The 23,541-nt window shown below is 35.2% G+C and overlaps 1 protein-coding gene across 7 annotated transcripts in view; it reads right to left on the reverse strand.

Moving 5' to 3' along the window:
* The window catches only part of Rev3l (REV3 like, DNA directed polymerase zeta catalytic subunit), a 151,717-nt gene that overhangs the window by 89,824 nt on the left and 38,352 nt on the right, over positions 1-23,541 (reverse strand). For all 7 annotated transcript variants that reach the window (XM_070024751.1, XM_070024752.1, XM_070024749.1 and 4 more), the window contains 4 exons: positions 19,944-20,133; positions 12,953-13,027; positions 6,473-6,633; positions 1,794-1,890 (listed from right to left, as the gene is read on the reverse strand). In XM_070024751.1, the coding sequence (XP_069880852.1) occupies positions 1,794-1,890; positions 6,473-6,633; positions 12,953-13,027; positions 19,944-20,133 (523 nt within the window). The remainder of the gene's footprint in view (positions 1-1,793; positions 1,891-6,472; positions 6,634-12,952; positions 13,028-19,943; positions 20,134-23,541) is intronic.

Below are 23,541 nucleotides of genomic sequence, written 5' to 3' on the forward strand. Positions count from 1 at the left end.
ATGGAACCAACCCCTCAGTAGATGAATGGATCAAGAAAATGTGAGATTACACACACACACACACACACACACACACACACACACACACACACACACACACACACACACACACACACACACACACACACACACACACACACACACACACACACACACACGGAATTCTAAGCCTCCATCAGAAAGAATAACACACACACACACGGAATTCTAAGCCTCCATCAGAAAGAATAACATCACCCCATTTGTTAAGAAATGGAAAGACTTGGAAAAAATTATATTAAATGAAGTAAGCCAGGCCCAAAGAAACACAGGTCCTATGGTTTCCCTTATTTGCAATAACTAGTATATGTCTGGGACAAGCAGAAAAGGTAAAAAGCTATGTACATATGACCATATGATGATGTTAAGCGAAATGAACCCCAAGACAGGGACACAAGTGATTTCTTATTTCTTGCTATTTTTTTATAATGTACTATGTGATTTTTTTTTTTGTTTCTTTGTATGTTCCTTCCCCACGGTATAACCTATAACCCATTTTCTCAGTATTTGATGTCGGTGCTCTGCATCTATACTTCTCTAACTTGGGGAGGGGAAAGGAAAAAACAAAATGTTTAAATAGGGATACAGGTTCACCCATTGTAACAATGATATGTACAAGACACTATGTTGAAAACTGAACTTTACAATTTAGGTGGGGAGGGAAGGGGGAGAAGGAGGAGTGTAGTTGTGGAGGTGGGAAGGAAGGGAGGAAAGGGATGGTAGGAGAAAAACAAAGGAGGTAACAATGCTTGATAGGTAATGTACTCATTACCTTGCTCATGTAACTGTAACCCCTCTGTGCAGTATTTTTACAATAAAAACGTATTTTTAAAAAAGCCATATATATATGTATATATATATATATATATTCATATGTATATATTAACAACAAAAAATAAAGAAAGAAAAAGAAAACCATCCTACCAGTATTCAACTGACACAAGAAAGCTTAGGTAATATTATGTGGTTCAGAACATAAATTTTACAAAGATAAAGCTACTGATGGATAATTTAAATAGGTGCTGATTGCTGATTACATGTCTGCTGCATGGCAGGAAAATTTAAACATTTGGAATATTTTATCTCCAACAAAAAGTATAAACAATAAAAATCAAAAGAAGTACAATTTATATTATTCATAATCAGCAGGTCAATGCACTTGTTTCCATAGATATTTAATATTAAAAATTGGGGGGTTTGTTTATATTAAAAGTAGGTGCTATTTCTCTTTTAAACTGCTATTATGGTAATTTCTTAACTTGGCTGGGAATGTGGCTTAGGGGTAGACTGTTACCTAGCATGCATGAGGCCCTGGGTTCAATTCCTTAGTGCCACATACACAGAAAAAGCTGAAAGTGGCACTGTGGCTCAAGTGGAAGAGTGCTAGCCTCAAGCAAAAGAAGTTCAATACCCAGGTCCCTAGTTCAAGCCCCAGGACTGGCCAAAAAAAAAAATCTTAACTTGAAAAGTTGTAAGAGTTCCATTTTATAAGTTGTATCATCTTTACAATCTTATCTTTAGAATAAGATGAAAATCACTGCTAAGAAAAAGTCTATCCCAGATTCCTTCTGTATATTTTTATGGTCTGTTTTAAATTTGTGGTTTCTTGTAATATACTAAACATTGAGATTTGTTTAAATAATCTTGTAAGATTAGAAGAACTCAATAAAAGATCATACTTTAATTATTCCACTGATTTCAATCACAACTAACATATATATAAAATGTTCATTTCTTTGACATCATTAACTAACCTTGGTATTTCTTCTTCCTTCCATTGAAATAAAGTACTAGCTGGAGAATTTCCTGATGACTGATCTTTGCATGATCCAGTTGCATTGGATACACCATCTAGAAATATAAAGGTAAATTTAAATACATCCTCTTTAATTTGTATAACTACCACTTAAGTAAAATAATTTACAACTTATGTGGCTAGTTCTAAAATTATGTCTTAAAAATTCACACACACAGACTCACACAGAAGAAAACATATACATAGCTAAGAATAATGTTCTTAAACTAAAAGGAAAAACAAGTTTTGGCAATACATGGGTATGAAGAAAAAATTATTACAACTTTTCATAGTACAATAAAAGTATGATACATTTAAATGTTCTATTGTGATAAGTATGCATAGAATCTTACTTGAAATATAAAGAATTATAAATTTTAAGACTTTAAATTCCTAGGGTACTCTGTATGGGTGACAACTGAAACTCTAATGGAAATTTCATGAGATTCAAAATATACTTTAATGCATTCCAGAAATAATGGCAGTATCAGGGAGGAAATCTTGGGGCAAATTCAAATATAATCTGATTTGCATTTGTAGAGGAGACAATACTATACTTTGGAAGTAGTCTATAAATTTCTCTGATCTCTTATGGAAATTTAAATTTTCTAGTGAGAGAAAGATGAGTGAGTGGAAAAAAAAAATCCTCTCAAAAGATCTTAAATTCTGGAAGTGGTGCTGTGGCTCAAGTGGTAGAGCACTTGCATTGAGCTGAAGAGCGCAAGGACAGCACCCAAGCCCAGAGTTCAAGCCCCATGACCAACCAAAAAAAAGATCTTAAATTCACAATCCTCCCCAGATAAAATTTAGTACTTGGAGCTACACTCAGTCCTTTTGTATTTTGTTTTTGTGAAATGGTCTTGCCAACTTCTCATGGACTAGCTTCAAATTCACACTCTCGACCCAGCTGGCTCAAAAGTTGTGGCTATCCTTCCTGTACCTCCAAGTAGTTGGGCTACCACACTTAGCACAGTATGTCATTTACATTAAAAAACAATCATATGTTGAATTAAGGTGTAAACCTTAATCTAATTAAGATGCAAATCTGTATTTCATCATATTCTTAATTTCCTTCTTTTAAATTTTCCTAATTAAGTTTCACATGATTCTACCATAGAATCTTTTCATGTTTTGGGGGGAAAAAAGTTCTTATAATTTCCACTCCAGTACTTAACTTTTGTAAATAAATGGTTTATGTGTATCTTGTTAATTCCAAATTTTCTCATGTTGGAAGTGGCGCTGTAGCTCAAGTGGTAGAGCACTAGCCTTGAGCTGAAGAGCTAAGGGACAGTGCTCAGGCCCAGAGTTCAAGCCCCATGATAAAAAAAAAAAAAAAAAAAACACCTTCAAATTTCTCATGCTTTTTCATTACTGGAAAAACTTTACCTGTGAAAACTATCTCCTCTTCCTACTCTACATACTCTGCAAATCTTTCTTTAGTCTTCCTTCAGTTCTCAGATGTTGACATTTGACAGCCATTGACAGCTACCTTGTTATTCTTTTTATCCCCATAACCTTTTTAAACTATTTCATTTTTACTTTTAGAATCTTTAGGTTTACAGAAAAGATACAAGAATAGTACAGAAAGCTCCACATACTACTCATCTAGTTTCCCGTATTTTTTAGCATTTTGTATTACTGTGGTAAATAAAGACACTGATAATGGAAGATTGCTATTAAACTACAAACTTCCTTTGAATTTCAAGTTTTGCCACTAAAGCTCTCTGTTCCAAGCTCCAATCAAGGGTATCAAGTTGCATTGGGTTGTCACATCTTCCTAGTCTTTTTCAGGTCTATTTCTCTGGTTTTTCTTATTTTTTTCACTATCTTGACAGACATGAGGTGGTATTATGTGAAATTGCCTCTATTCTGAATTTGTCAAGTGTTCACCTCATGATAAGACTGGAATATTTGGAAAGCATACCAGAGATGACTTACTCATATCATAAAAGATACAAAATATGAACAAATCATTGGTGAAATCAAACCTAATCATGTGCCTATAGTATAATGAAGTGAAGTTCTATGGGTTTGAAGAATGATTTTTGATCACACGGGATATAACTTTTTTTTTTTTTTGCTGCAAAAGTACCCCTGCACATTCTCTTCGCAGTTAACACTCTTTCTTTTGTAATATGTAGCACCAATAATCTGTTTTCTACTTCTATAGTTTTATTTTCCAGAATGTTCTATAAATGAAATCATGTTATCTTGTTGTTTCTAGTCCTGCTTCTTTAACATATTATAATGCTTTAAATGTTCCTGTTATGGTGTAAGTCAATAGTTTATCACTAAGTAGTATTACAGTGTATGCATGCATTCCATTGCTCAGTGGTTAATATAGCTGATTTATGTTTTCAGGACTTATCAATAAAGTTCCTAGAAATATTTTTATTCAGCTTGGATAAGACCCACATTTTAAATAATTTGGATAAACATCTAAGATGAGATCTGCTGGGTTATATTATTGTTTTCAGAACTGTGAAACTGTCTTCCAAAATGAAACTTCACTTTGCTTTTCACTAGCACTGAATGGGAATTACATACTGGTCAGGATCTGTTGTTCTTAGTCTTGAATTTTAGCCATTTGTAGTAAGTGTGTAGAGATAGCTTTTGTGGCTTAAATTCACATTTCTCTAATAACAGATAATGATGAGTGTCATCTTTTTATGTATTTGCCATTCTTGCAGCTTCTTCTTTGATGGAATGTTTGAGACAACCTTCTGGCCATTTTTAATAGTGTTGTTTACTTTCTTACTGTTAGTTTTTCATAATTCGCTATATAGTTAGGATATAATTCTTTATTACATACATAACTTACATATATTTCTACTTTTGGCTTACCTTTTTGATCTTTTTCTATTCGCAGTAGTAGAGACTAAACTGAGGATCTTGCATAAAGTCCCCTTAGTCTTATTGCTTTTAGTTTTTCAGATAGAAACTTACTTCAGGAATTATCAAGGCCAACTCAAAATGGCCTTGGATCTACCTTTAACTATAGATTCTGTTGTTATCACATGAGTATAGCTGGGATTGCAAGAATAGGCACTTATGTCCAGCTCTTCACTCATTTAACAGTGATTTCAAAGAGCAAACATTTTCAATTTTGACAAAATCCAACTCAACAATTTTTCTTTCATAGATTATGCTTCAGGTGTTTCTGTATTTAAACTTGTTTTTTAAACTCCCAAGTTGGGCAGATTTTTTCCTTACTTTTCTTCTAAAAATCTAGTAGTTTACATTTTACAATTAAGTCTATAACTCATTTTAAGTTAATTTAAAAAATGTATAAAGTATACATCTCAGCTCTTCTATTTTTAACTTCTGGAAAATGGACGTCCAATTATAACAGCACTATTTGTTGATGGGACTTTTCTTTCTCCAATCAATTACCACTGTATCTTTGCCAAAGTTACTATGTGAGCCAATTAGGAGCTATTTCAAGTATCAATATATTTCAGACTCAAGTCTGCTCTATCAGTGTATCTTCCCTTTCCTTTTATAGCATGCTGCTTTCATTATTACAGCTTTATTAAGTCTTGAAATATAGCTCCTTCAACTTTTACTCTTAAAATCCCTATACTGGCTAGGCACCAGTGTCTCATGCATATAATACTTGTTACTCAAAAGGCTGAGATCTGAAGATGATGGCTCAAAGTCAGCCTGAGCAGGAATGCCATGAGATTCTTATCTCCAATTAGTCACCAAAAAGCTGGAAAAGGAGCTGTGGCTCAAGTGGTAGAGTGCTAGCCTTGAACAGAATAGCTAAAGAGATAGCTTCCAGGCCCTCAGTTCAAGCCCTAATGCTAGCACCAAAAAAAAAAAAAAAATTCTCTCCACTGTAAAATACCATCTTCATACAAAGATGGAGAGATGAAGAATGGAGGGATACCTACAGGACTATTATTGCCAAAAAGAAGATATGCAGTAAATAGTCATTTCTCTTGCTTTTTTCTTTTCTTTTGTGTGTGTTGCTTATGGTGCTTGAATTCAGGGCCTGAGTGCTATCTCAGCTTTTCTGTGCTTAAGGCTAGGGCTCTATCACTTGAGCCACAGCTCTAATTCTGGCTTTTTACGTTTTTGTTGTTAAGTGGGGATAAGAATCTCATCTCATGTACTTTCTTGTCCATGCTGGCTTTACCATGATTCTCAGATCTTAGCCTCCTGAGCAGTTAGGATTACAGGCCTGAGCCACTGATTGAATCCCTTGTTCTTTTTTTTTTTGTCATTTTTTGCTATTCTTACATCCATCTTCCTTCTCTTTTCAGTTCTTTCCCTACAGAGAAAGCCAAGCCTATCACATCCTACTTTAGATTATTTCTTTCATCAAGAGTCTAAAGACAAAGAGAGAGCAATTCATTTAGTAGTTTAAGTTTTTGGTGATGATTGTACAACTATGAATAATCTGAAAAACTTTACATTATCTTCTTTGAATGAATGAATTGTATGATTCGGTCATTGAGATCGATATCTCAAGTTATCACAAAAAAATTCTTTTGAGATGGTTTTTCTGATAACTTTAAATCCCATTTTTGTGCATTTCTTTTTATTCTTTATTCACTCAGCAGGTATTTTTTAAGAATATATTATTAAGTCATTAATTATATAACACTTGTTTCAACTGAAAATTAATCTTACTTTTCCTTCTTGCTTTTCGGAACTTGACAGCAGCCAGGTTTATTAAATTCATTCCATAAAGATTGTAGTCAATGAAGAGTTGTAGGAGGTAGGGAATATGCGCTTCATGGGGCTGGTAAAATTTATTCATTATGGCTCCACTTTGCAAAAGTTCACATATCCTAAATTTTAAAAAAAGTTTGATTATGTTCTCTAAAATGATAAATGAAACTACTATGTAAATATAGAGAATAAATATCTATTAGAACACAAAATTTTCATTTCAAGTTCATATAAACTTGTATTTTGTTAAAAATTTATTTAACCCAAAGCTTTAAAGTAAGCAGCATGTACTCAATTACAAAAAATTTAAGGGTCAAGAACATTTTTATTTAAACCCAGTTAATAACAACTGTATTTAAAAGTGTCAAAACCTCAAAATATATGTGGAATATACTTGTAAGATTTCTCATGAGGCTGAGGCAGACCAGTCTTGAGTTCAAGGCCAGTCTTGGTAACAAACTGCAAATCTGACTTTATAGAGGGGGAAGGGTATTAAAATATTTTATTTTAATTATAAAACTTTGCAAATACTATATAAGATTTCCAAAAACAGAAGAAATATTACTCGTAATCCTACCATTCACAAGTGTTACTATTTAATGTCTTTCTTTCCTGAGTTTTTTTTCCTTCATGAAAGGGGACTATAACAAATAGGCCAATATAAATAGACAAGTACTCTGCAAGGTAAGTATAGGAAACTTAGAAGGAATGCTGAGTCAGATAGGAGTGACAAGGCAGTGTTGCTGCAAAGCCTCCTTCTTCCTCTTCGTCCTCTTCCTCTCCCCTCCCCCTCCCTCCTCCTCCTGCTCAAGTACTCTGCAAGGTAAGTATAGTAAACTTAGAAGGAATGCCAAGTCAGATAGGAGTGAAAAGAAAAGATAGTGTTGCTGTAAAGCCTCCTTCTTCCTCTTCCTCCTCCACTCTCCCTTGCCATCCCCCCCCCCCTTCCTCCTCCTCCTTCTTCCTTTTGTGCTAGTCCCCAGGCTGGATCTCAGGGTCTGGGAGCTGTCCCTGAGCTTTTTTGTTGTTGTTCAAGGCTAACACTCAACCACTTGAGCCAGAGCTCTACTTCTGGCTTTTTTTGCTGATTTCTTAGAGTTAAGAGTCTTGACATTTCCTGCCCAGGCTGGCTTTGAACCGTGATCCTCAGATTTCAGCTTCCTGAGTAGCTAAGATACAGGAGTGAGCCAATGGCTCATAGCTACTTTAAATGCCTTCTTGGAAAGAAGGCTAAGTAGGATATTAAATGAAGCAGATATCATCTGTCTCTGAACAGAAGGGAGAGTATTTCATGTAAATAAAACTGCACAAGGATTACAAGAAGACATGGCATGTTCAGAAACAGAAAACATAAAGACTATAACCTAGTGTGTCAACAACTGAAGAGGCTACAAAAATAATAGAAGCCAGATTTTACAAAGCCTATAAGACATTTCAAAAGGTAGTGGCATTGATCTGAGAAGTAAACTCCAAGAAAGTGAAATGGTCACATTAGCTAGAGAATTCACAAAAGTGGAGAAGCAAGTCAAGAGGCCACTGTGAAAAAATTAAGATGATAACTGAAAGAGGATCATGGCAATATACTGATTCTTGAAACCTGTACGTTTATGATGGTCAGGCCCTGATGACTTAACCAGATGTGGAAGATGAGTAAGAAAAGGAATGGAGGAAAACAGATTTTTGTCCTTAGCAACAGTGGGTTGTACTATGATTATTTAAATAGTGAGAAATTAAAGAAAAAAAATACTGTTTTGGTTTAGTTAGTATGTTTTGGGAGAAAATAAGAATAAACAGTTTTAGAAGTAGAAATACTGGGGTTTAGTATAGTGATGTGAACAAAGATTATGATAAAAATAATTTTATCAATACTAAGTAAGACGCTAACATTTTGGGGCAGAATATACTGGACACTATACAAAGTTCTTTAAATGCTTAATCGCAGTACCTCACTATAAACCTTTGAAACTATTATCCCCATTTTAAAAATAAAAATATAAATTATACATTTTAATTGTCATTTAAAAAATCACACAAATAAGAAAGAGAAGAACTGAAGCTCAAATCAAACCTTTTTCCTTTTTTGGGGGGGTGGGGGGTGGGGGGTGCGGTCGTGGGGCCTGAACTCTGGGCCTGGGCGCTGTCCCTCAGCTCTTCAGTTCAAGGCTAACACTCTATCATTTGAGCCACAGCAACACTGCTTTTTTCTTTTTTCTTAAGAGTGCTGAAGAATCGAACCCAGGGCGTCATGCATGCAAGGCAAGCACTCTACCTCTGAGCCACCTTCCCAGCCCCTAAATCAAACTTTTTCTTACTTGGATGCCCTCATTCTTTATTTTTTGCACCCAGAAATACACATTAATACTATCATAAAAACATTTTGACTGTAAAAAGTCTGAATCTTCAGTGATTTCCAGAATCACTGTGCTAAAATGGTGGCTATTTTTACTATAAAGTACAGGGAAAGGTCTTGATAGAGGTTTAACATTTGAATAAAGAGTATAAAAAATGAAAAATGGGAAAGAGAGTATTAACAATAAAAAGGTAGAAAAAAGGGTAAGGAAGGATCTAGAAACTGAAGATCATGACAAAAATCTGATTTTTTTCTCTTGCAGAAACTACAGTTTATCTGTGGGACAATAAACAAATAGATTATAATTGGTGATTTCAGCTAGCAGATGAAAGTGAGAAGATACAGAGAAAGGAAAACGAAGGACTCTACAAAATGAGATAGAAGTAGTGGAGACAAAGAAGTTAAAGCCTTAAAACAGGCAGAATAAAGTAACTCAGGGACAGAGACCAAGAAAAAAATAAATAAAGCAAACAAACAAAACCAGGCTAGGTGCCAATGGCTCACACCTGTAATCCTAGCTACTCAGGAGGCTGAGAGCTGAGGATTGGGGTTTAAAGTCAGCCTGTGCAGGAAAGTCCATGAGACACTTCTCTCCAGTTAACTCCTAGAAAACTAGAAGTGGTAGTGTGGCTCAAAGTAGTAGAGCACTAGCCTTGAGTGAATATGCTCAGAGAAAATACCCAGGCCCTGAGTTCAAGCACCATGACTGACCAAAAAAAAAAAAGAAAGAAGCAATGATAGGTATATAACACAGTAAATTTTACTAAAATATTCAGATTTTTATATACTCAAACTGTGCATATCTCCAAAGAAAATTTTAGGAACTAGAAGAGTGACTTAAGAGATGAGTGCCATCCATGAATAAAAAAGCTGAACACAGGCATAAGATCCTGAATTCTAGTCCCAGTACTAGCACCAAAAAGAAAGGAAGGAAGGAAGGAAGGAAGGGAGGGAGGGAGGGAGGGAGGGAGGAAGGGAGGGAGAGAGGGCAAAGAAGAAAATGTTAGTCAGAAAAGAAATTCAAATCTCACAGTTTAGACAAGTTCCTTAGTGTGATGAAAAGAGTACAGTTCAGGAAGAAGGGAAGTAATGATCCTAACAAATGACCAAGCATAATCAGTCTCCCATATTTGGAGATTTTGCACATACAAACTCAACCAATATAAGTAAAAAACTCTAAAAGGGAAAAATTGCATCTGCCCTGAACATGTACTTTTCCCCCCTCTCATTAACTATTTGCATAGTTACATTGTACAAGTAATCTAGACATGATTTAAAGTGTAAAGGAGGATGTGTAGCAAACTTAAATGTGACCACCTTTAGGGAAGGGACTTAGGAGAATGAGATTTCTTAAGTCATACTTCTAATATAATACATGTAAGATATAGCTAACACTTATAGATATCTAGCTGTCTATCTACCTATCCATCCATCCATCCCTCTAGGCCTCTACTATGTAGTCCAGGCTGGCCTCAAACCCCAGATCCTCCTTACTGCTGGATTAATTACAGGCATGTTTCACCACATGCAGCTTACAAAGCTTTTCTAATGTGTCCAGTACTATTCTGAGTGATTTACAGATATTAATACATGGAATCATCAGAACAATGTCTACTAACATCAATCCTACTTAGGTAAGGAAGGAAATGTATAAAGGTTAAATATCTTGCTAGATTTTTAAATACATACAATCTAGTTTGGGAGTCTGGACCTTTACTAGATATTAAATATTCTAATTCAAATGACTAATATACATATTAAATATATATAAGTAATCAAACTGTAGAAAGTGTTTTCTTTTATTAGCGCCCCATGCTTCATAGCATGTGTCATTTTTTTATTGCACCACTGAGGTTTAGTTTACTCTGACTTCCCTGTTTGCTTTAACTTCCTAGAGGCAGGAACCAAAACTCTGCTTATTACTTTACCCAGGAGTATCTATGATGCATCAGATAATGTGTTCTTCATAAATATTTGTAAAAAATAAATAAATAAATCAGTAAATCCATCAATAAATCAGGCGGGCTCAGACCAGCACAGTGACCAACAATATATTTTAAAACAAACTTATTGGGAATAGTTTACAAAGTATTTGATTTCTACAGCTGCAAGCAAACTACAAAAAAATTAAAAATACCTAAGACATTTCAATTAAACCTCTTCTACATTCATACTTAAAGAATTACAGTAGGCTATTTGTAAAAGACATCCAAATTTTATTCATGATTCATATTCTAACATACTTTGTGAGGTTGTAGATGAAAAAGGGAAATAAAATATATTCTTATTCTGTTTTTAATGAACTAGGTTTTGAACTTAGGGCCTTATGCTTGCTAGACAAGTGCTCTAGCACTGAGCCTCTGTGTGTGTGTGTGTGTGTGTGTGTGTGTGTGTGTGTGTGTGTGTGTGTGTGTGTGTGTGTGTGTCAGCATGTGCACACATGTGTATGCTCTACCACTGAGCTATGACTTCATTCCATTATATATGTGTGCTGTTTATTTATTTTTGGTGGTGGGGGGCTTGAACTTAGGGTTTGGGTGCTGTCCCTGGGCTAGGGTAGAACTCTACCACTTTGAGCCACAGCTCCACTTCCAGTTTTTAAGTAGTTAATTGGAGATAAGAGTCTCATAGGGACTTTTCTCCCCAGCTGGCTTTGAACCATGTATCCTTAGATCCCAGCCTCCTGAGTAGCTAGGATTATAGGTGTGAGCCACCAGCACCCGCTGCAGATGGTTTTTGAGAAAGAGTCTTTCTTCCCTGCCCAGGTTCAAACAGGAAGCTTAAACCAAAAATCTACCTATTTTTTAGGTTACCCATCCTAGCCTAATGAGAAGTGTGCACTAACACACCCAGCTTCTTTCCAATGAATGGAGTCTCACGGATTTTCTACCCAGGCTGGCCTTGAACCACAGTTCTCCTGCTCTCAACCTCTACAGTAGCTAGCACTATAGTTTTAAGTCACTGGTGCCCAGGTGAGGTTTACTTCTTACCATTGTTGTATGAGATGGTTAAGAATTCATAAGGATTGACTTCAAGTATTCTATTAAGTATTCTAACTCCCCAAATGTAGTGTGTATCAGACTCTAATTAGAAAGTTAAAAATTTTTGTACCCTCTATGGAATATGCTATTTTGGGGAAGGTTGGGTAGACTGTAGGAAAACCAGATTTTACTTGTTTTACACAGAGGAAAACCATCATTGGGCTATAATTCCAAATACTCAACTGGTTTAATCTAAAGTAAGTCTCATGTGATTGGTAGATTTGACTCTCATAAGTCTTTAATATACTCTAGGAAAATATATAGTTTGTGTTTTACTGTTTAGCTCAATTTTCAAACCCAGTATCTACTGAAAAGTAAATATTCTAAAAAGAGCAATATTCAGCACTCCTCCAAGGCCGATTTTACGTTGGTTTTTCACCACAGAGGGGGGAAAAACCTGTGAATCTGCTCTCAGTAATCTAATGTAATTGAAATAAACTAGAGGAAAAGAATGATTAAGGGGAAGAAAAAAAAAGCCAACCACACCAACAACATCAAAAATCTAAGATATAGGGGCTGGGAAGGTGGCTCAGTGGTAGAGCGCTTGCCTTGCATGCCTGAGGCCCTGGCTTCGATTCCTCAGCACCACATAAGCAAAAAGAAAAAAGCCGGAAGTGGTGCTGTGGCTCAAGTGGTAGAACGCTAGCCTTGAGTTGAAGAGCTGAGGGACAGCGCCCAGGCCCAGAGTTCAGGCCCCAGGACCGGACCCCACCCCTCCCCCCCCAAAAAAATCTAAGATATAAAATTTCATTAACATCTAGTAGTCTCAATTTTATAAATTTCTCGTTATTAAATAAGTTTGTTTTTGTACTGAGCATTTGATCTGGCTAAGGCAGTAACATAATAATGACTATATTACAAACTTGTATAAACTCTCCACATTCTAAGACAGGAAATAAGTAGCTGGGAGTCATAACATCTTTCTAACTTTAAAATAGCATCTTTAGAATCCAAGACATGGCAAGACATGGCCTCCTTCTCTACACATACATGAGCATTCCATGGTATATTTAAGTGATAGTTATTTGCTTTTATTTATCTTTGTACCTTTTCACCATTGCAGGATTGTAAAGATAGATCTTCACAAAGTGTCTCTCCTTCTGATGATATCCATAAAAAGGCCTGGAAAATAAGAAACGGAAATTTTAAAATGATTTCCATCATTCAAAGATAAAATAATCCAACTTATTGTCCTACTTAAGCTCAGCTAGTATAACTCATTATATTTAATATACCAAAAGTAAGTTTAAAATACCCGAGACCTTTCCATTAAACTTTCCAAAGGTTAACATGTGAAATACTTAAGTACTTTTTAAAGATTTAGAAATATCATTTTGGGATGCTGAAATCTGAGGATCATAGTTCAAAGCCAGCCCAGGCAGGAAAGCCTGTGAAAAGCCTATCTCCAATTAACTATTTTTGGTAGTTATTTTTGAGAGCTGGAAATGGATCAAGTGATAAAGAGTGCTAGCCTTGAGTAAAAAAATCTCAGGACCAGTGCCCAAGCCATAGTTCAAGCCTTAGGACTGGGCACAAATACCATTTAATTCTGGCTCTAGCAATTAAGAGATCCTCTGCCTAGCAAGCAAGTATAAAGCCCCAAGTTCAAACCTCAGAGCCAGTAAAACAAAACAAAACAAACAATACAAGGAGGCACTATCACCTTGACAAGCACAAGGTAAAAGAACAAACCATTTCTATCTTAATCACAGTCATAACTCTAATCAAGAGTTGTTCTTACTCACCCATTCACTCAGAAACAAGCATCTTGTCCTGAGTGAGGCCCACTGAGGCCTCTTAGGAGCAAACACACATTCCCAATGAACCTTATGTGTCTACAAGAAGTACTGTTGTCCAACAGCTCATTTAGCCATACTCTCTATACTAGGAAATACTGTGTTTCTTGGTAACCTGCTGTCTCCAAGAGAACAGGATAAATCTCTAGCTACAGTACAAAGAAAAGGAAATGAACTGCCTGATAATGAAGTCACAAGAATAATCTTTTAAGAAAAACCTAATGAGATATAAAAGAAAATAGGCAATTCAATGAAATTAGGAGAGAGTTCAAGTTACAAATGAGAAATTAAGCATATATAGAGCTGTTAAAAAAGAACTTAGTAACCATCTAGGTTAAAAACATAATAAATGAAAATTTAAAAATATGGCTGAGATCCCCAACAGAAGAACTGAGCATGCAGAAGAATTTCTGAGCTTGAAAGTAAGTCTTTTGAAATAACCTAGGTGGAATTTTTTTAGTAAAAGGAAGGAATTCTTTGAAAACTCTAAGACACCATTATACAAGCAAGCTTCATTTTATTAATAATTAATATAAAAAGAGAAAAAGCATAGAAAACTAAGTCAACAAAACTGCTTAAAACCTTATGATTTATAACAAAATGTAGAAGTTGTAAGAAAAAAAGGGATATAGGTCTACTCAAATGACCATTAATATATTTAATGAATATAAGAGTTCCTCTGTGGGCTATTATAGTCAATCTGTTTAAACTCAGAGAAAACAGTAAAAGTCGTAGTCATATATATTCTAAAACAGTAAAAGTCGTAGTCATATATAAGAGAATCTTCATTAGAACAAGACTAGACTTTTCAGCAGAAATTGAAACCAGTAAAGAATGGGATATGTTTAATGTCCTGAAAGAAAAAACTGCCAGCAAGACTATTTTTGTCAGTGAAGAAGAAACACTTTTCAAAGCAAGCAAAAATGGGGAACTCTTTACCACTAGCTACTACAATACATGGTGAAAGTCTAAACTAAAAATGAAAGGACAGGGGCTGGGAAGGTCACTCAGTGGTAGAGTGCTTGCCTTGCAAGCTTGAAGCCCTGGGTTCGATTCCTCAGCACCACAAACACAGAAAAAGCTAGAAGTGGTGTTGTGGCTCAAGTGGTAGAGCACTAGCCTTGAGCTGACGAGCCAAGGGACAGCGCCCAGGCCTACAACCAAAAAAAAAAAAAAAAAAAAAAGGATAACCGGTACTATCATGAATACCCACAAACATACAAAACTCAGCAGCAGGGAAGATATACAAGAAAGAAGAGAATCAAATGTAACCAATACAAGAAACACTAAATCACAAGATAAACAATGAGAAAAATAAAGGAACAAAGAAACATAAAACAACCAGAAAAACCGTAAGAGAAAAAAGGAATATGTCCAGGTTACAAATAGTAACATATAGCCTAAGCCGATTAAATTTCCTAATTAAAAGATATAGACTAGCATAGATAAAGCAACAATAAATCTGCTTTCTAGTAGAAACTCCCTTCACAAGACAAACAGACTAAAAGGAAAAATATGAAAAAAGAGATGCCATACAAATGAAAGCAAAAGCAAGCAGATATTAGCTCTTAAGTTAAAGGAGACAAGGCAACAGTAATGAAAAAGAGATCACTTTTGCAAAAGAAAATAATAATTTAAATATATATATGTACACAATGCTAGATCATCCACCTATAAAAAGCAAACATAAATAGATTTAAAAGGAGAGATAGTCTAATAATAGTTGGGGACTTACACCAACTGACTTTTATCAATGGATAAATTTTCTATCCCATCTAACATACCAAAAATAAATACTGTCCTATATTGTAGACCAAATGGACTGAATAGACATTTATATAACATTTCATCCAACATTTCATGCAGAATGCACATTCATGATCCAGGTATTGTTAGGTCACAAAGCAACTATGTTAGCTGATATGTTAGGCTATACAGTAAGTCTCAAACTAGTTTGAAAAATCAAAACCATACATATCTTACCTGACCACAACAGACTAAAAGTAGAAACTGATAGAAAAAAATCTTTAGAAAGTGTGCAAACATATTTACGTATGTAATGTGCTATTCAAAATAATCAAAATGAAAATTTAAACATTTCTTAAAACAATGCAAATGAAAACATACTAAAAACTGATACAGCAAAAGCAATAGTATGAGGGAAGCTGATAGTAGTGATTACTTTAAAAAATATTTCAAACTAACAATTTTGTAACTCACAAAGCCAGAAAAAAAATCAAATCCAAAGTTAGTGAAATAACAAGAAATAATTAGGCTTTAAAAAAATTAACCAAATGAAGAGTTGTGTATGTGTGTATGTGCCCATGCGCACGTGCATGTGCTGGTCCTGAGGTTTGAATTTAGGGCCTGTGCCTTTTCTGCTTGAGCCTAGTGCGCTACCACTTGATCCAGTTTCACTTCCAACCTTTTGGTGGTTAATAGGAGATAAGAAGTCTCATGGACTTTCCTGCCCCGGCTGGTTTCAAACCACAATCCTCAGATCTCTCAAAGTAGCTAGGATTTTAGGCATGAGCCACTGGTGCCTGACCTAAAGAGTTGAACTTTTGAAGAGAAAAGCAATATCAGAGATGAAAAGAAAACATTATTAATACCACAGAAATCCAAAGACCAGTAGTGACTAATCTGAGTAACAACATGCCAACATACTGGAAAAGTAAAAGGAATGGGTAAATTTCTAGATACATATAACCTATCAAAATTAAACTATGAGGACATAGAAAATCTCAACATATCATAACCATATAATGAAATTTACCAATGAAGAGAAAAACTATGGCTGGATGAATGGCTTCACTGCTTCATTTTTAAATTTTTTTAAAGAATTTCAATTCTTGTCAAAGTTCTCCAAAGTACTAAAATGGAAGCCATCCTTCCACAATCATTCTACAGAACTTATCCCATGCCAAAACTAAAACAAAACAAGCTACAGACCAATAATCTCTGATAAACAAAAATTCTCATAAATTAAATACAAAGCATGTAAAAAAGATTACGCATTATAATTAAGATTTAGCTAAGGGATGCAAGGATGGTTCAATGTACATAAATTAATATATCAACATCAAGAGGATGAACTATATAAATTATATAATCCTCTCAATAGGGAAAAAGCACTTAAGACTTAACCTCCATTATGATAAAAATGGAATGTGGAAGTGGAGCTGCGACTGAAGTGGTAGACTGCTAGCCTTGTGGAGGGCGGGGGGGGGGGGGCAGAAGGGAGGGGGTTGTAGGAAAGGAAATAGAAGAATGTACAGTAGGGGTCATGTACAGAAGGGTCATGTATGATTAGCTCACCACCTACATAATACAGAATGGAAAAAGCTGAAATCATCTTACTAAACAAGACGAAGATGTCTATTTTTACCTATTTTATTCAATATAGAACTGGCAGTGTTACCCAAACAATAAGACAGGAGGAAAGAATTCAAAAGGAGGTCAAACTACTACTGATGAAATGATGGTTTTTTTCCTGTGTGTGCCAGTTTTGCAGCTTGAACTCAAGACCCTGGGCAGTGTCCTTTAGCTTTTTCACTCAAGACTGGAATCCTAGCCCTTGAACCACAGTTCCACTTCTGGCTTTTGGTGGTTAATCAGAGATAAGAGTTTCAGACTTTCCTGCCTGGGCTAGATTTGAGCCATGATCAGCCTCTTGAGTAGCTAGGTTTGCAGGTGTAAGCCACCAACACCTGGCTGAAATGATTTTATATGTAGAAAAATCTAAGAGTCTGAAAAAAAAATCAGAAAAGACTAGGTTAGGTTTAGAATATGATTAGCATATAAAAATCACTATTATATACCAAATAGTGGAATTACTGAGAATGAATGTGAAAACAATTCTATTCACCCATAGCTACAAAAAAAACCCTAGAAATAAAATCTAACCTATATGAATGATCTCTTCAATGAAAATTACAAAACACTGATGAAAGAAATTAAAACACACATACAAAGAGAGATAGGAAGAAAGAGGAGAAGACAAAGAGGAGGTCATGGAGGAGGGAATAGAAGGAGAGAGGAAAGGAAGGAGAGAGAAAAGAAAGGAAGGAATAAAAGATAGGCCATCCCTATGGATTAGAAAAATTAGTATTTTTAAGTGCCTATACTACACAAAGTGATATGCAGATTTGATGCAATATCTAACCCCATACCAAAAACACTGTTCACAGAAAGAGAAAATCCTAAAATTTGTAGGGAACCACAAAAGTTCCTAAATCATCAAAGAAACCTTGAGCAAAAGAGCAAAGCTGAAGGCATCGCAATATCTAACTTTAAAACCTACAACAAAGCTATAGTAACCAAAGCAGAATGGCTCTGGAATAAAAATAATCATACAGATAAATTGAGTAGAACAAAAGAACTTAACAAGTAAACCCATATATTTACAACCAACTGAATTTTCACAAAAGCAGCAAGAACAGACACTAGAGAAAGGCTATACCTTCAATAAATGGTGCTGGCAAAACAAGGTATCTTTTATAGGAGAAAGGAATTAGATGCCTATCTCTCATTATATACAAATAATAAGTCATAATGTATCAAAAACATAAATGCAAAACTAAAAGCTATAAAACTAAGAGAAATATAATAGAAACCCTTTAGAGAAATAGTTCCAGCATCCATTAGTTTGACATTTATTGCCATACTAGGTAGCAAAAGCAAATGATGACTAAGAGAAGCACATCAAAGTAAAAAGAATGAAGGAATCAACAGGGAAGAGATTACCTATAGAATGAGAAAAATGTTTGACAGTTACTCATCTGAAGGAACTAATATTCAAAATATATAAGGAACTCAACACTAACAACAAAAACAACCAAAATAGCTCACTTAAAGTAAGTGATCTGAATGTATATTTCTCAAGAGAATATACAAATGACAAATGCATGAAAAAATATTCAAGGTCAATAATCACCAGGGAAATGCAAATTAAAACTATAGTGAAAAATCACTTCACTGATTCCACTGATTCCACTGAGAATCAGTGGAAAACAAGTAAAAATATATAGCAGTGGTGCTCATCAACTGCATTGGACATTGATGTAAGTGAACCAAGCAACTCGTGGAGAAGATGGAAAGAAAGGAAAGAGAGAGAATGAGGGAACAGATGATACTAAGGAAAAGGAAAGAAAGGTACTTATCACCTGACATATGTAAAGGTAACCTCACTGTATATCACATCTAAAACATCAATAAAGTATTTTTTATTGTGAAAATACTGTACAGAGGGGTTACAATTACATGGTCAAGATAATGAGTACATTTCTTATCAAGCATTGTAGCCTCCTCCTTTGTTTCCCCTTCCCATCCCTTCCCATCCTCCCCCCACCCAAAATCATCAATGAAGTAATTTTTTAAAGCTAAAAAAAAAAAAAAATCACTTCACCCCAGCTAAAATGGCTGTCATCAAAAGACAAAAAATCTGGGTGGCTAGTGGCTCACACCTATAATCCTAGCAAATCAGGAGGTTGAGATCTAAGGATCATGGTTCAAAGCCAGACTGGGTAGGATAGTCTGTGAGACTCTGATCTCCAAAAAAAGCCCGAAGTGGAACTGTGTCTCAAGTGGTAGAGCAATTTGCCTTGAGCACAAAAAAGTTCAGGGACAGTTACAGATCCTGAGTTCAAGCCTCAGGACAGTAGACATAGACACACACAAAAGTAACATTCTCTCTGAATATTAGAACTGAGAAGTGGAGGACCAAGAAGAAGATAGGGCAATAAGGTTTTCTCAGTGAAGTAGTTTTACTATATTTTACATGCTTTTGCAGTTATATACTGTCTCACCAAAGCAACAGAGCCAACTAATCATAGACTGGAACTTCTGAAACTATGAACTAAAATAAATCTTTCTCTTTGTAGGCCAATTATCTCATACACTGGTTACAATGATATAAAGTTGACTACTACATCAAGTTTCTAGAAAAATGCCTGATACACATAAACCAGTCAAAAAGATAACAGGAATGAATCGCATGAATTTCTACAGTTTCAGGAAAAATTAATAGAAAGTCTAAAACAAATTACCACTATTATCCATTTATCTTTCATTGCAATAAAAATTTAATTTTAAAAGTTTTAGAAAGAAATTTACCATTGTTTTGTTAGAATAGAGGTTTTAAAAGAGAGCAATATATATTTCAAATGAAAGGTTTCTTCTAGTTAGAACAGCAAAAGAAATACAGACAAAAAGAAATGTTAAAAAGATTATCATATACTTACATTCCTGATACTAATGACACTTTGAACACATGCTGAGCAGTGGAAGATGGATTGCCTAAAGCCACATTAAGTGCTCTGTCGATACTGAATGCCATCTGAGAAAGATAGCTTTCTGGCTGTTGTCCATAACCATCGTATGGCACATAGAGGTAAGGAAAGATGCCATGTAGATGAAGACATGTCTTCTGACCTAAAATGTAACATATTATAAGGTTTAGGCTTGAGACACACTTTAACAACCAACACAAGACTCACAATGCAAGTCAATTAAATATTCTAATGACAATAGAACTTATCTAAGATAAGATTAGAAAAGCATTCCATTAACTATTTTGCCACAGAACATTAGAAAGTAATTTGTAAACCTAAGTATTACAGTACATGATTAAGATATTGTATACTTTGGGTAAAAATATCTTTGCCTACATTATTTCTAGAATATTTTATGTATCTCAATCACCCCCACCATCCATAGCACAGTTCCTAACAGAATGCTAGGAAGTTTACAAAATTCAATGGGAAGTTTATTAAATAACTAACTAAAAGGTCTTTCCATTTATGTTTTCATTAAGACAGAGAAAGCTCTAGATGAAGGAGGGCAAAGGAGCTCAAGTATGTGAAATTTTGCTTGGGGCTAAAAGATAGTAAAAATAAAATTTTGCTATTAGAAAAATTTAGCAAAACCAAATCTAGACTAAACCACTATAGATCAATTGTCAGAAAGAATTTCTGAATATCTAAATTTCCTATTTGGTGGAAGGGACAGTGGAAGACATAATGTGTATCGTCTGGGAATGGGGTTGGTACACAAAACAAGCATGCATACTTTCTAGAAACAGTAAACAGTGCTGACCTGTCAACATACATCCTAGCACAGCTAACATAAAGCAATGATATGAGTGAGAATCTACAAAAAAAGTATCACAGAAACAGTAATGTATCTGTGAAAAGGTTAAATAATAATAGCAGCAGATAACAAATAGCAATAACAACAAAATAATAACAAAAAGCAGAGGTTCATTACACTCTATCTGGAAGGACTATGTCCCAGGAGCACTGTCCCCTTGGGCACATACTGTTTGTCTAATTGAAATAGGGAGAACAGCAGAGATGGGAAAATATACCCATTGTTCTTCCAAACCTGTTCACTACCATTGACCTACTCCTCCTCCCAGCATAATCCTCAGTCAGACTCTTCCAGGACCTTGTCCCTCCTCCCTGTGTCACTAGGCCTTTCTTTGGTAGGAAAGTAGCTGATTGATTACTGTTTCCCACTTATGATTTATATACTGCATATAGAAAAAGTTTCATATTCTATTGATATTCTGCATTTATAGTTCTTAAATAGAGTAACATTAACCTTATTTTAAGGTATACTTGTAAATCAAATTGGCAAATAAATCTGGAGCTATTATTAGATCAAATACAGTAAAACTGGAATGATCAGTTACATAATGGAATAAGATTTGTAACCTCTAGATTGCACTATTCTGTAAACAAGTTTTAATTTACTATTGTGGTGTCTGCCATAAAGCCTAGGACTTCACATGTGCCAGGCAAGCCTTCTACCAATGAGCTGTGCATAGATTGTAATATTCTGATTTGAACTACCAACTCTTATTTTTGAAGAATTACAAAGTGTTGTTGCTACACTAATTGCAAACACCATACCACTTTAGCTATGGTCTAAGCTCTCAATACCTATTTTTATAATCAGTTATTGTATTTAATTTCAACAGAAAATATTATCAGTTGAAAGCAAATGTGGGGGGCTGGGAAGGTGGCTCAGTGATAGAGTGCTTGCCTTGCATGCATGAGCCCCTGGGTTTGATTTCCCAGCACCACATAAGCAAAAAGGAAAAAAAGCCAGAAGTGACGCTGTGGCTCAATTGGTAGAGCACTAGCCTTGAGCGAAGAGCTAAAGGACAGCGCCCAGGCCCAGAGTTCAGGCCCCACGACCAGACCTCCCCCCCCCCAAAAAAAGGAAAAAAAAGAAAGCAAATGTGGAAGCTATTTTACTTCTAAATAAAATAAAAGTGTTATTTTCTAAAACTTGCAGCTTCAAATTTTTAAACATGGAAAATTCTACTTATATTTCTTGATGATTGGAAAATATATTTGATCAATTTACTGAGGATTTGCTTAAGTGCTTTCTAAATATCTCACATATAAAGGTTATAAATATTACCCTACTACACACAAACCCTCATTTGATTAGGAGCAGTCAGCATGTTAAACTAGAGAGCGAGGGATGTAGAGACAGATTACATATATAGATGTGTGTGTGTGTGTGCGCACGAGAGAGAGAGAGAGAGAGAGAGAGAGAGAGAGAGAGAGAGAGAGCACACAGAAGTAAGATTACATGCACTCACTGGGGTTTGAACTCTGGGCCCTGGGCACTCATAGCCAGTCCTCTACCACTTGAGCCATGCCTCTATTCCTCTATTTGTGGGTAAACTAAAAAGAAGAGTCTCATGCAACTGTCTGCTGGAGATGTCTCTGAACCACAATTCTCATATTTCATCCTCCTGAGTAACTAGGATTATAGGCATGAGTTATCAGCACCTGACTTATATTTTACAAAAAAAACAATTATAAAAATTTATTTCTAACATTATGAGAATTCACAAATAAATTTAAAATGATTGTATACCCACATTTCACATTTCCAGAGAAGAATCAGAGAAATTTATCTTTCTAATCATAAACTTTGGAATTACAAAAATTTGGAGATGTTTGATATAGGAAAAGGGAAGGAAATATTCATGTAGCAGCAATAAGACTAAGTGCTTTACATCTCTTTATTCCTAAAACTTAAAACACTTTTGCAAGTATCAGAGGTTAATTTATACAGTGATATGGCTGAATTAGTTCCTGAACTAGGATTTGAAAGCCAATCATTAAAATTTAAAAGCAGTGCTCTCATTAACTGAATATTCAATCTATTTTTAAAAGTTGATGTTGGCTTTTTTTTTTTTTTGTCAGTTGTGGGGCCTGAACTCTGGGCCTTGGCGCTGTCCCTCAGCTCTTCAGCTCAAGGCTAGTGCTCTACCACTTGAGCCACAATGCGACTTCAAGCTTTTTATGCTTATGTGGTGCTGAGGAATTGAACCCAGGGCCTCATGTATGCAAGGCAAGCACTCTACCACTGAGCCACCTTCCCAGCCCTTAATTCTTAATTTCTCATTTGGTATTTGTAAATTAATTGCCCGTTTCCTTATCTAACTCTTTCATTTGATGGTAAATTCATTGGGAACTGATACTCTCGTGTTTGCACAAACAAACAACTCATATCTCTAAGACTCGGTAAAAAATACATTGCATGTGTTTAATAAATATTATTCTCAAATAGAACTGCTTGAAGAGAAAGCGATGAAGTGAAAGCCTCTGAATATGTAAAGAAATAAATCCATAAAAATAGACTCAAATACAGTAGGCCATGGCTTACTGCACTTTCTTATTCAAAGTTGTGGTGACTATAACACAGACCTACCTCTATCTAGTTTTTCTACAGCTAGGGGTGGCTCAATGCCTTCACATGCTTTCCTCAAGAACAATCTTCTGAAGAACAATCAACATTAATTTCAGACATACTACT

The sequence above is a fragment of the Dipodomys merriami genome, unplaced genomic scaffold, assembly GCF_024711535.1.
Source record: "Dipodomys merriami isolate MVZ:Mamm:240054 unplaced genomic scaffold, mDipMer1.0.p SCAF_160, whole genome shotgun sequence".
Taxonomy (NCBI): Eukaryota; Metazoa; Chordata; class Mammalia; order Rodentia; family Heteromyidae; genus Dipodomys; species Dipodomys merriami.